The sequence below is a fragment of the Mesocricetus auratus genome, unplaced genomic scaffold, assembly GCF_017639785.1.
Source record: "Mesocricetus auratus isolate SY011 unplaced genomic scaffold, BCM_Maur_2.0 Super-Scaffold_15014, whole genome shotgun sequence".
Taxonomy (NCBI): Eukaryota; Metazoa; Chordata; class Mammalia; order Rodentia; family Cricetidae; genus Mesocricetus; species Mesocricetus auratus.
The window spans coordinates 1,673,033-1,686,569 of NW_024429186.1; the positions used below are offsets into that span (position 1 = coordinate 1,673,033).

Genomic DNA, 13,537 nt, shown 5'->3' on the forward strand with positions numbered 1-13,537 from the left:
GTGAATTCCAAGGTGGCCTAAGCTCCTTAGAGAGACTCTCTCTCAACAAAATTCAGCATCTTGTTTCTTAGTGCTCATAAAGCAAGACTCCCCACTGGACAGTTAATTAAGCAGATTTGTTTCTTTCACCAATAGATACAATATTTTTAGTTTTACATTTATAGAAAAACGAGTTGAAAGTGTTTCTTTCTAGTCCCTCATCCACCCACCACCTGCTTCATTTGAACTCTCTTTAACCTCTTGAATTAGTTACATTTGATGAGGCGACGTTGACACGGTAATTATTAAGTAATGCTCAGAGTTTCCACCGGGGTTCCTTCTTTGCCTTGCATGTTCTGTAGGGTTGACAAATGTATAATGGCAGGTGTCCACCATCAAAATATTGCACAGAATAGGGTCTCTGCCTGAAGACCCTTCTGGTATGTGGTCAGCCTTCCCTTGCCTCTGCATCCACTGCCACCATTAATCTTTTGAAAATCAATTTTTTTTCAGTTTCGTTATTGTGGCAAAATACACGTTACACAAAATGTATCAGCTTAACCAGGCACTCTAAGCACAGTCAAGTGTGCTAAATGCTTTCTTCTGCCCCATCACTGCCATCTGTCTCTGTGAAACTGAAACTCTATCCATTAAGCAATGACACCGGTTGCTCTCTCCTCCAACACCCCTTCCTCTCTCCTCTGGGCCTGACAGTCGCCATCAGGCGTCCTGTCTCTCTGACCCCACCTTCTCTACGTACTTCAAGTAAGTGGAGACCTAGACTATTTGCCCAAGGACTGGTGTTACTTCACTTAGCATGCCGTGCTAAAGATCACACGGGTAGCATCTTGCAGAATCCCCTTCTGAAGCCTGGGGGATGGCGCTGTTTTGTCTTGCGTGCTACGTTTTACTTATCTGTTCGCTCACCCATGAATGCTGGGTCACTCCATGTATTTTTTTTCTTTTTTCTTTTCTTTTCCTAGGGAGAATAAACCCATTCTGAACATAGGCACACAAATATCTCTCAGAAATATTGCTTTTAATTCTTTTGACTGTTTACCCAGAAGTGGAATTACAGTGTCAGAGAGTGATTTGGTTACTTATAGCTTTCTGAGGACCTGTCATTCTGTTTCTTCAATGGCCATGTCACCTTCTACCCCCACCAACAGTGCATGAAGGTTCTGTTTTTTTCCACGTCTTTGTCCACTCGGGATTCCTACCTTGTTTCCTCATAGCAGCCATGTTAATGGGAGCAGGACAGTATCAGTATAGCCCTGTTTTGCATTTCTCTGGTGATTAAACAGCAGAGCATCTTTTCATGTGTTTCTTATCCATTTGTATATCTTACTTAGGGAAGTTGTTACTAAAATCTTTTTGGATCAAATGGTTTTGTTTTGGTCTGGTTTGGTTTCTGCTGTTAAACTTCAAGCATTCTCTCCATATTGTGGATGTTTAATTCTTAAGTGCTGATCACTTTACTGTCTCAATAATCTGGTTTTTTCCAGAATGCTTGGTAGTGAGAATCATTTAGCATGTAACCCTTTTAGATTGGCTTCCTTCAGCCATGCACTTAGGCCCCTCCTCTCCTCTAATTGCTTGGTAGGCTATTTCTGTGTCTTTCTGAGTGGCCCTTGGTTGTATGAATGGACAGAATTTGTTCATTCATCAGCTGAGGGACAGCTTGGTTGTTTTGCTTTCAGATTTTGGCAATGAGGCATAAATCTACTATGCATATAAGTAGGCAAGGTTTTGTGGGTGCATATAAGCATACTCATAGTGACATCAGCCACCATGAACACCCATGCAATAGACAGCACAGAAGGTGTCTTCTCATGTATCTGAGTCAACTGCAGGTAAGCTAGGTGTCTGGGCTCACTTTGACTGTCTGGCTGTCGCTTTGAATGTGTGGGGTATGGTTGTCAAATAATCTAGTATGGAGTGAGATGGACTGGTGGTGACGATACGCCTCTGCTTCCTGGGTCTCTCATCCTTTGGTAGACTTTAAAAGCTCATGGAAAGTCAAAGGCTTAAGAGAACAAATGTGGGCATCAAGCCTTTGACAGTGACTAGCATTCTGTCGTCTCCAGTTCACTCTGAGGAGTTAAGCAGGTCACATGGCCAACCAGAGCCTTGTTTCATGTTGCTGTAGTTTTTCTTGTCCTACCAGGTCCCGCCACGTCAGCCCCAAATGAACACAGAGGCACTATGCTAGTTATAAAACTGTTGGCCAATGACTAGGGATTCTTATTGGCTAGCTCTCTCTTAATTATTAACCCATTTCTAATACTTAATATAAGTATCTCCATGTGGTCTTATCTTACTGGAGAAGGGTCCAGACCTCTTACTCCTTTGTGGTCTACAAGGAGACTCCTTTTGGCAGGCTCCCTCTGCCTACCTTTCCCAGAATTCTCCTCATCTCCTAGCCCTGCCTATACTTCCTGTCTGGCCAATCAACCAGTAAGAGAAATATATGGACCATCCTCCATCATTTTCTGGTTCAGTTGTAATCTCTAGTATGTACTAATTGTTTTCCAGAGACATTTCACAGTGTTTGCATTCAACTTTCCATCGCCGGATGCACTGACAACCATCTATGGTCAGATCTTCAGCTCCCATCTCCAGCACCAAGCATTCTGCCCATCAGTTCTCAGGACCGGCCCCTCTCTGATCCAGGCAACGATAGCATTCCATCAGACGATGGCAGAGAGCTTTGTACCCACGGCTGTTAAGTTCCACTACATTTTTAATCTGAGAGACCTATCGAACGTCTTCCAGGTACCTCAACTGGCAGGTTGTTAAGCTTCTTGGATATCAGTGTAACTTTTGGCACTCATTTATAGAACTCTCTTGGTTTTAAGCTGCACTCTGCTGTGTTGTGTGCGCCCCTCCTCTTTTGCCCACGAGCCTCTCTTGTGAAGTAACGCGGCAAAACCTTATGCCCTTCTTATCAATGAGAGGGTGATTCCCTTCAGGTTGAGCAATGTCGGTGGTGATACATAGCAAAGTACCTGAGACTTGGTAATTCACAAGCAATGGGACTTTATTGCTCCTGGTTCACTGGTGCTGAGAAGTCTACAGTTAAGGTACCAGCAAATTCAGTGTCTGGTGATACACTGGTCTGTGTTTTCAGGGTGCTGCTTTGAACCTGGTGCCTATTCATGGCAGACAGGATTAAAAGGGCAAATACCTAGCACTGTTTATATGAGGTTGCCTCCCCATTATTAACGACTACCAGAGGTCCTACCTCTTCATACTATCACATCAGCAATTGAGTACTTTATCGTGGGGAGGGGCAGTAAGGGGGACGTTCGACATATGCTTGTGGAGGTCAGATGAGAATTTTATGGAGTTGGTTCTCCCCAACTTTTACGTGAGTGCTTCTGAGGTTGAAATCTAGGTCATCAGGCTCACCTACTGACCTGTCTCATTGGCCCTACAATGAAGTTTCAATACGTAAGTTTGAGGAGACACACAGACTGTGGCTGGTAGTGAGTTAGCAACAGCAGTAAAGGTAGAAGTTTGAACTTGTGTGAATTAAGGGCTTATTATTTTAAGTGCCAGGTAAGAGCGCAACTGGTCTTGTTTTTTGCCGAGAACATAGGTGTTATCGTTTCAAACACATATTAAAGTACGAAATTTTAAATTATAGATCATTTGGTTTGGTACTGAAAAGTTATCTTGATTGCAGAGTATGCTAGGGACAGACACAGAGACAAGGGAATGGCCCCTAGTGACCTGAAGTGGGGTGAGGGGGCATTTGAGATTCAAACTATAACGTGGTAAACAGGCAGTGTTTGCTGCTGATTATATAAAGGGAATCCTAAAGAGGGTCTTGAATTGCTAAGCCGGATGTGGTGTGGTCTACTGATGTGCAGTACCTGGGGGATTGTCCAGGACTCAGAGTTGCTTTGTGCAGGGGACAAATGAGGAAAACGTCACAGGGCCACGCTACAGTGTCCTCAGAACCCTACTGCAGCATCAGGCAGCAGTGTGGTAATAACACGGGGCCATTTGCTGTCACATCCGTATTCCCAGCACCCGCTGGAAAGGCTCTGCTTTGTGTGGTCGTGTTGAAGCGAGCCTTCCTCTTAGCAGAAAAGGATACCAGGGATGCGGCCCTGCCTGCTTAGCCTCCAAATCCAGGCTGCCTACCAGGCTGCCTACTAAGCCTTCAATTCCCAGGGAGGTAGCCTTGCCTGCTAAGCCTTCAAGTCTGGACTGCCCGGCGCATCCAATGCCTGCAAACACTGTCAGCCTCTCGCAGCTCAATTCTCCACAGCGGCCTCTGTGCTGTGGTGTGTGGGGGAGCAAGCTGGCTGTCCATGAGGCTGGAATCACCTGTGCCCCAGATGCTGAAGGGCAGTGTTGGTCGGCAGAGGAGGCACAGTGAATCTGTGATAGCCCTGTATCTGCCTGCCAAGGAGGACAATCGACATTTGAACTTGTGTGTGTGTGTGTGTGTGTGTGTGTGTGTGGTGAAAGGTCTCAATTGGCTGGTATCAAAGGATTAAAAACAAGGAAAAGTCACTTTCATTCTGTTTGAGCTTTGGTTTTTGTAAAAATCCATTGGAGCTGAGGTGTATATGCAGAGGTGTGAGCTTTTGCTCCTGATGGCTCTTGAACTAGTCTCAGTTACATCCCTCAAAGTGGGTTTGATGAGGGAGCTGTAGAGCCGGCTTGGCAGTTAAGAGTGCTTGAGGCTCCTGCAGAGGACCCAGGTTCAGTTCCTAGCCCTGACGCGGTGGCTCACAACTATCTATAACTCCAGTTCTGAAGATCTGGCTCCCTCTTCTGGCCCCCTGGGGTATTGCTCATATGTGGTACACATCTGTGCTGGCAAGACACCCATGCATATAAAATAATAATAAATCCTTTTAAAGAGATGTGTATGATGAGGGAGAAAGATAACTCAGCAGTCGAGAGCTCAGTTCTTCTAGTGGGCACTGGTTCAGTTCCCAGCACTGACATGATAGTTCACAATCATCTGTAACTCCAGTCCCAGGGACTCTGATGTCATCTTCTGGCCTCCAAGGGCACCAGGCACTACTCATGTAATGCACAAACATACATGCAGTTAGAACATTCATACACACTATTTTTTTTCTAATGGGTATGATGCTTGGATTTCTGTAATACCACTTATCGGATTGTTGAAATGAGTTTTATTTGCACGCACATATACACACCACTCCTGTTTGTTTCTTTCAAGTTGCTAAATTCAGTGTAGGGTTCAGTAAACACAAAAAGTTTGTTCAGACTGCCACCATCTTTTAAAATTAAAAATGTGTTTCCCATTCCTCTCATACAGGGGATTTTGTTCGCTTCTCCCGAGTGTTTAAAATGCCCAGAAGATCTAATACGCCTGTGGCTTCATGAGTCATCCCGTGTTTACGGCGACAAGCTGGTAGACACAAATGATTGTGACTTATTTCAGAGGAAAATGCTGGAAGCTGCCCATAAGTACTTTAAAGTAAGTGAGTGAAGGTGATCGTCACCGTCCGCCGGGCTCTGGCTGGACTCTGGTTGCAGATGAGCAAGCACGCATTCCCCTTCCTACATTACCCGAGACCCACTGACGTGCCGGGGTCTGGAGTAAGGGACGCCGTTCTCTCTACTCGTGGCACAAGTGGGACTCCGCGGGTGGCTCTTCTGGCACCACCGCCTGCCCTTCCTCCTCCTGCAGGGTGCTGACCACGACAGGGCGCTGCTGCATCAGCCTCTTATGTATTGCCACTTTGCCCGTGGTGAGGAAGACCCCTGTTACATGCCGGTGAAGGACTGGGAAGGGCTGAAGGCAGTTCTCAGAGAGACGGTAGACAACTACAATGAGCTCCACTCTGCGATGCACCTGGTGCTGTTTGAAGACGCCATGCAACACGTGTGAGTGAATTCGGTCACAGCGGGCGCTAAGATGCACGTCACTGTCAAACATGTCACAGTCTTGACGGCATACGTGGAGGCAAACTATTTCCCAAAGGACCACAAGATCCATCAAAAAACGCTCTGCTTCACTGCAGCCCCATCAGAGAAGAGTAGTACTAAGAGAGAGGAACAGAGAATAACGTGTGGGATTTGTGGGTAGGACTTGACTTGATTTAGTACAGATTAAGCAGTCTGTGTTGAGTGCCTGCTGCATTCTAGGAAGCAACGTGGCCGGTTCCTTTGGTGTCTTACATAAGTTAGTGAAAGTAAAAGGGTGGGCATATCTTCTCAAAGGAAAATTAAGGGAAGTCGCTTGTCTTGGGGTAGAGCCTGACCATCAAGGCTCACATTCCAGTCTGGGCACCTCCACCCCAGTACCTTCTCCAGTGAGTATGTGAATGCCCCAAACGAGCATTTACCCAGAACATGAACAAATGGATAGGAAAAAAAAAAAGGTCCTGAGAGTAACGTGTTATGCCTAGAAGTACAACAGGTAGATGGAGGAAGAAAATGCAGGTTGAGAATGCAATGCCTTATCCAAAATGCCTGGGGCCAGAAGGGTGCAGGGTTTCTGATATCTTCTTCAGGTTTTGAAGTAGTCGCGGATTGACGCCTCTTGGTGATGAGCCCCCTACCTTCTCACAGCATCATTTCACTTTTCTTATGTATTAAACTTTCCACACATCACTTCCAGAGAGTTCTGTGCAGTTTTTTTAGTGTAGCTGAGATTTGACTATATTTAAAATCTGTCTCCTAGACTCATAAAATGTTTTTAGGTTTTAGAGCAGTTAGGATTTTGGGGTGAAGGATGTTCAACCCATACTGGGTTTCTAAAGAGGAACCTGGTGTCTGGAGAAGGTGGTGGCATTTAAGCTGGGATCTGTATTGTATGATGAGAGCAACTTACTGTAGAAGGATTTGGGGGAAGCACGTTGCAGAGGGCCATTGTGTCCCTGAACCTCGAATGCTCGAATGCTCGAATGACAGAGTTAAAGATCAAGGTGAGTGTAGAGTAAGTAACGTAGGTCCGAAACAGGACAAGCAAGATATGAGGCTGGGAGGCATAAATAGGCATTATGTCCACAGAACATTTTCTTTCAATGAAGATAAGGGGCCTTGAGGACAGGCTGATGGTTGGGTAGGCTGCAGCACAGGAACTAACTGCTCATCTAAACAGTTTCAAGTAGGAAGTCAGTTGCATCTTTACAGCCAATACAACTCTCCTTGCCCAAATCATGCTCATTCTCCCAGAGTTAAAATTTTTTAAAATAAATAATAATTTAAAAAACCAGTTAAAAACCAGAGAAATTATTAATGAAAAAGTGAATCTGAATGGGGGAACTATAGGAAATTTAATTTTTAGAAGAGTTATTATAAAATGTTTAGCCTGGGGGCTAAAGGAAAATGATAGGGGTTAGCCCACCATCACTTGCTGCAAGCATGCTAAGTACCAGTAGTTTCATTCATACCTTTTCAGTGATCCCTTAATTACACACACCAGGGGGGTTTAGGTGGAAACCAGGGAATTACTGGCCACACTGGCAGCACATGTGATCAGGTGTAACCAACCCCTCCAACACTGAAGGGGAAAACCTTTCCCATATGGGAAGATTACCTTCAGTATGGAATTCTCTGTGGCCCAAACCACAAGGTGTTTCTTTGATGGGGGATTTTAAGAGTGAAGCTGATTGATTCAGCATTAGGCATGGCCTAAGGGAGTGTCCTCGAGCTTTGAAGAAAGGGACATTGCCACTTAGTGAATCCTGTTAGATAAAAACCTGGAAACGTGCCTTAAGATGCAACCAAACCTAACTTTGGACTTGGGGTATGTTTCCCAAGGTTACTTTTTTTTGTTCGTGTGGTCACATGAAGTAAAACCTAACGGAATCACCAGGCTTGTGACAGTAACCTGTCTTCTCAGTTACTGGAGACTTGAAGTTGTGTTACATATAGATCTTGGTATAAGTGACCCCAGTTCAGCTCTCTGAAAACAAGAGTGGCATTGGGCTATCCAGATCTGGAATTTGTTTCAGCAAAGCAAACATAATATCCAGCTTTTACAGTTGGACATCTATATACTTTGTATTTTGTGTGTTTTTTTAAATCTGTATAACTCATATATGAATTACTTCTTTAACTAAACCAGTATTACACTAATGTTAAAACCAACATATTCATACCTGGAAAATGGAGCGATGGTGCCATTAGGATAAACATTCAGAGTCTCTAGACTAAAGTAGGTTGAGTGGGGTTGGGCTGGTCTTGAAAGTAACTTGACTTTCAGATAACAATGGCTAACGTTGCAACCTACACATGAGGCCACCTTTAGGGAAAGGGGAGCAAGAGCCATATCAAGAAACAAGTGATAGGGGCTAGAGAGACAGCTCGGGGCTTAGGAATACTTTCTGCTTGTGCAGAGGACCCTGGTCCAGTCCCCAATGCTCACAACCATTTATAATTCTAGTTCGGGGGTGGGGGAGCTTCTTCTCACCTTCTTAGAGCCCAAGGGCATGCTTGGGGTACACACATAGATACAGGCAAAGCACTCACATGAAAATAAAAACAAACATGTTTTAGAGAAACGAGTTTTTCGTCCTCTTGAACGAAACATGTGGAGATTGTGTGTTGACCCAAGCCCATCCAGTTTTCTTTCCTTTTCTTTTTTCTTTTCCAAGTGGTTCTACAGCGAAGCTTTCATGCAAAGGGATATTTTCCCCCAGATGGGTCTTTGTACTGGAGGGGACTGACAGTGAATTAATATTTTTTTTTATTCCTTGTTAATCAGAGAAACAAAAATTGAAGCTTACACACAGGGGCCTTGTGTGTATTTTTCAAGCAGTGTAATGCAGTAATGGGACCCCAGGGGAGCTTTGTAGGCAAAGATTACAAACCAGACGCCGTCTTTGACGGCGAAGCGTGCAAACAGGGACAAGAACCGTTCCAACGAAACTGGCATTTCATCCCTCCACATTTTTACAACCCAGAGCATTTTGCTTTCATGACTCGATTAGGAGGACTGGTTCTTTCTCCAGGTGCCGCATCAGCCGAATTCTTCGGACCCCTCAAGGCCATGCCCTCTTGGTTGGAGTTGGGGGCAGTGGCAAGCAGAGCCTGTCTCGGCTGGCAGCTTACATCTGCAACCTGGAGGTCTTTCAGATCACTCTCACTGAAGGCTATGGGACCCAAGAGCTTCGGGTGAGCAAAATTGACTGGCAGAGCAGGCACACGCTGCCCCCCAACTGGGGATTAGGGCCAGGACTCAGTGAAATTTAAGGTGTGGATGGTCAACATTCCTTACATGGCCTGAACATGGCCCCATGTTTTAAGTCATCCCCCAGGCCTCTTACAACACCTAATCCATGTTGTCGTCATGCTACGGTGCTTAGAGGTAACCATGAGAAAGTCTGTAGGTGGTGAGTACATGCACAACATGCCCTCAGTTTTTTGTTTTTTTTGTTTGCTGTTGGCTGAACCTGTGACTGTGGAGGGCTGGTTGTATTTCTGGCCCATTTGTCTGGCAGACAGGGCATAAGCTGATAGTGAACCCATGTCAGCCCTGACATGTGGACAGGGCCCCCCTCAACTGTACCGGAAGAGGGGCTCTCTCCAGAGGTACCTCTGACACTTCTGTCTTCATGGCCAAATACATTAGCACATTTCTATCATCTGTGTAGGCTCAATAACATAAGCCTGGGTGAAAAACAAAAACAAAACAAAACATCGTCTTACACATACAAACACATTTTTTACTTCTGCCTTAAATGAACTCAGTGTTCAGGGCTATTCATGTAGGTTTTCTCGCATGACAACAAGCTGTAATGGGAACAGCCTGTTTAGGCTTTTGCTTTTTCAATCCGTAGTAGTACTTACAAAATAATGCCTAGAATTCAACTTTTTATTTAGTATTATTATTATTTTTCAAGACAGGGTTTCTCTGCATAGCTTTGTAGGCCAGGCTGGCCTCGAACTCACAGAGATCCGTCTGCCTCCCGAGTGCTGGGATTAAAGGTGTGTACCACCACCTCCACCACCACCACCACCACCACCCGGCTTGAGAGTTAAACTTTCTTAAAAACCATGCTTTTGCTATTACTGACCAAATAATGAGGTGAAACTACTTTCGGTGAACAGAGGACTGTCACTGAGCTGCTTCGTCGCCGAGCTCACATCTACTCTATCAGGGGCCCTCTGGGCTCGGCAGCAGCCTGTTTCCATCCACAGACTCCCCCCAAGTCACATGACGCTCACCAGTAAATGCCAGGATTGGAGGTGACCAGACAGGGCACCAGGAGGAGAGCCGCCATGACTGCCCCACATTCCCCCGTATCTACTCCCTCCTAATACCCGGCGGCCACACACACTCCCTGCATCCCGTCCGTATATTAAAGCATGAGCGATGGCTTCCTTTCCTTACAGGTGGATCTGGCCAATTTGTACGTCAGAACCGGAGCCAAGAGCGTGCCCACTGTGTTCCTGCTGACAGATGCCCACGTTCTAGACGAGAGCTTCCTGGTGCTGATTAATGACTTGCTGGCATTGGGTGATTAAATGGACACATTCCTTGAAAGATCCTTCCCCATGACAAATTATCTGTGGTCTCAATGAACTTTAAAGGGAGATAATTTATCTTTGAGATGTTTGCTAGGGCAGTCTGTGGGTAGAAAGCTGTAAACCTAACTACATTGCTACATTGCTCTCTTGGTCAGCTTATGGATGGGAGGTGCCTCCAGCAGGCTCCAGCGGAAGCAAATATTATTATTCCCCCTCGTGCAGGTCTAAAGTATATGCTGGTCTAGTGGATGTGATGGGTTAGTGGGTGTGAGGGTCCAATGGAGTATGGGTCTAGCAGATGTAGGGGATCTAGAGGGTATGCGTGTCCAGTGGGGTACCGGTCTAAAAGGTGTGGGTCTAGTAGGTGTGAAGGTCCAGTGTGGGGTGTCAGTCTAGTGAGTGTGCAGCTAACTGCTTGTTCTCAGTGAGTTCCGTGTCTTACCAGAGGGAAAGGCAAAAGGAAGGTGATTCTAATGTCAAACTCTGTCTTCACACGCAGCTTCGTCTTAGCGTCTCAAACATTAGAAAATCTGCTATGAAATGCAAATTGCATCGCCGTTTTGTAATTCTGCCCATTCTTTGGGAGTAGGTGACATCCCAGATCTGTTCAATGATGAAGATGTGGACAAAATAGTCTCTGGGATTCGTAGTGAAGTTCGTGGTCTCGGCATGGTGGACTCCAGGGAAAACTGTTGGGAATTCTTTTTGGCCAGAGTCCGACTACAGCTCAAAGTAAGAAACATTCACTTTACCTGTACATTGTTTTAAAGCTGCTGCTAGCACTCCAGCACCACCAGAATTCACAGCATGGGTTTGAATTTCAGGGACTTTGTTTGAAGGAACAGGTGCGTTTTTTTTTTTTCAGGCTGAGTCTGCAGTGTGTGTTCCTGAGGCCAGCTATAGTGCCAGGCTCCTGGGAAGCCTTCGGCTGAGTAGCATGTACAGGGTGCTGTTAAAGCCTTCTTCCTCTGTCCTAGAGGAGTTGATATTGTAGGAGGTAAATAATGTCACTAAGAGCCGGGAGTTGGTGGCGCACGCCTTTAATCCCAGCACGCAGGAGGCAGGAGGCAGAGGCAGGTGGATCTCTGTAAGTCTGAGGTCAGGCTGGTCTACAGAGTGAGTTCCAGGACAGGCTCCAAAGCAACACAGAGAATAACCCTGTCTCAAAAAAAAAAAAAAAAAAAAAAAGAATTCAAAGCAGGAGCATTTAGGGAAAGGAAAGTATGTTGTTTTTAATTTAGATTTATTTATTCTGTTTCATGTGTCATGTGTGTATGGGTGTTTTGCCTGAATATATATGTGTGTGTGCATATATGTGTATATACATTATATACATGTATGTGTATACACACACATACACATATGACTACACATGTGTGCCTGGTACTCATAGAGGTAAGAAGAGGGTGTCATAGTCCCTGAAACTGGAGTTACACACACACACACACACACACACATATATGTGTGTGTGTATATATATACATATATATATATATACTTATATTTATTGTATATGTATCACATATGTGCCTGGTGCCCACAGAGGTAAGAAGAGAAGAGGGTGTCATAGTCCCTGAAACTGGAGTTACACACACACACACACACACACACACACACACACACACACACATATATATGTATATGTGTGTATATATATACATATATATATATACTTATATTTATTGTATATGTATCACATGTGTGCCTGGTGCCCACAGAGGTAAGAAGAGGGTGTCATAGTCCCTGAAACTGGCATTGTAAATGGTTGTAAGCTGCCATGTTTATGCTAGAAACTAAACCTACATCCTCTGTAAGGGTTAGCAAGTGCGCTTAACTGCTGAGCCCTTTCTCCAGCCCCTTTGAGAGAGGAAACGATGTTCATGTCAGGTGGACTATGAGGAACCTGTTTGGAGAAAGCTGAGATAGCTCTGGAGGGTCAAAACACAAAGTTCTGGTATAGAGATCATGGCCTGTGAGGCTGCAGACGTGCATTTCGATGAAGGATAGCACTTCTATCCAGCAGCAGTAGGCAGGACCTCTACTAGTGTATCCTTTGTGGAACGTCATTTAGGGATGCTTTCCTTAAAGCCCTTTGGCCTGAGCTACACTTTGCTTTGTGGCATCATGGGAGTTCGTGCAGCCAAACTGCAGCATTAGCGAAGGTCAAGTGTTACAAGGTAACAGCCTCCAAAATTGGGGCCCCAGCCTCCTAATACTGTTGTAACAATTCTGATTTTCCTAGTGCAGACCAGGTTAGCATCCCTTGAAAAGCAATTGCTTTGTGTTTCTCCTAGTATCCTTGCACCTGTCAACTCAGTGGAAGGCTCTGTGATAGCTAGAGAGCATGGGGCACATAAGGAAAGGGACAGTGGGCAGTGACAGTGACGTCAGCCGGAAATGCACCTTTCCCTAAAAGGCTAGAAGAGTAAGTTTCTTTAGGGTCTGTGATTTGAACGTTCTTTAGGGTCTGTGATTTGAATGTTCGTGTTAATGTTACTGAGTCATTCTGGGCTGAGTTTAGAAGGCACAGATCCAATATTCAGGTACCTTAGCGGTTTCTCCATAACAAAGGCATAACTCAGCTGTAACGGGTTCAAGGGAGTGTTTGATCTCCACATGTCTCTTCTACCACATAACCTTGGAAATGAATTTGGGAAGACAGATGTGCCTCAGCTTACCACAGGGTGATGTTCCAATAAGCCAACCTGTAGAGTGTAGTCTTCCCCTGCCGGTGACTTGGGCCCTGCTGTACTGTCTGAACCCCCAAATAGCACACAGGACACTATATTAATTATGAAGCTGTTGGCCGTTTGCTTGGTTTCTTACCACATATCTCTGGCTTAAGTATTTAACCCATAATTGGTAATCTAAGTATTTCTCTTACCGGAGAAAATGGTCCGGACCTCTTACTCTGGTGGTCTAGATGGTGTCTGTCTGCCTCTCTCTTTCTCAGAATCCTCCTCAACGCCTAGTCCCACCTATCTTGCTTCCCGGTTGGCCAACAGTGCTTTATTGACATATACACCAGGAATTCCCCATCACCGACCAAAAGTCAAAAGTGAGTTGAGAATGCATTCCATGCACC

General features: G+C 45.2%; 1 protein-coding gene across 1 annotated transcript in view; it reads left to right on the forward strand.

The window, feature by feature from the left end:
• Dnah11 (dynein axonemal heavy chain 11) overlaps positions 1-13,537 on the forward strand; it is a 308,279-nt gene that overhangs the window by 171,481 nt on the left and 123,261 nt on the right. Inside the window, exons 49-54 of the mRNA XM_040742314.1 lie at positions 2,515-2,754; positions 5,288-5,449; positions 5,663-5,859; positions 8,934-9,096; positions 10,318-10,441; positions 11,042-11,184. Coding sequence (XP_040598248.1) covers positions 2,515-2,754; positions 5,288-5,449; positions 5,663-5,859; positions 8,934-9,096; positions 10,318-10,441; positions 11,042-11,184 — 1,029 coding nt within the window. The remainder of the gene's footprint in view (positions 1-2,514; positions 2,755-5,287; positions 5,450-5,662; positions 5,860-8,933; positions 9,097-10,317; positions 10,442-11,041; positions 11,185-13,537) is intronic.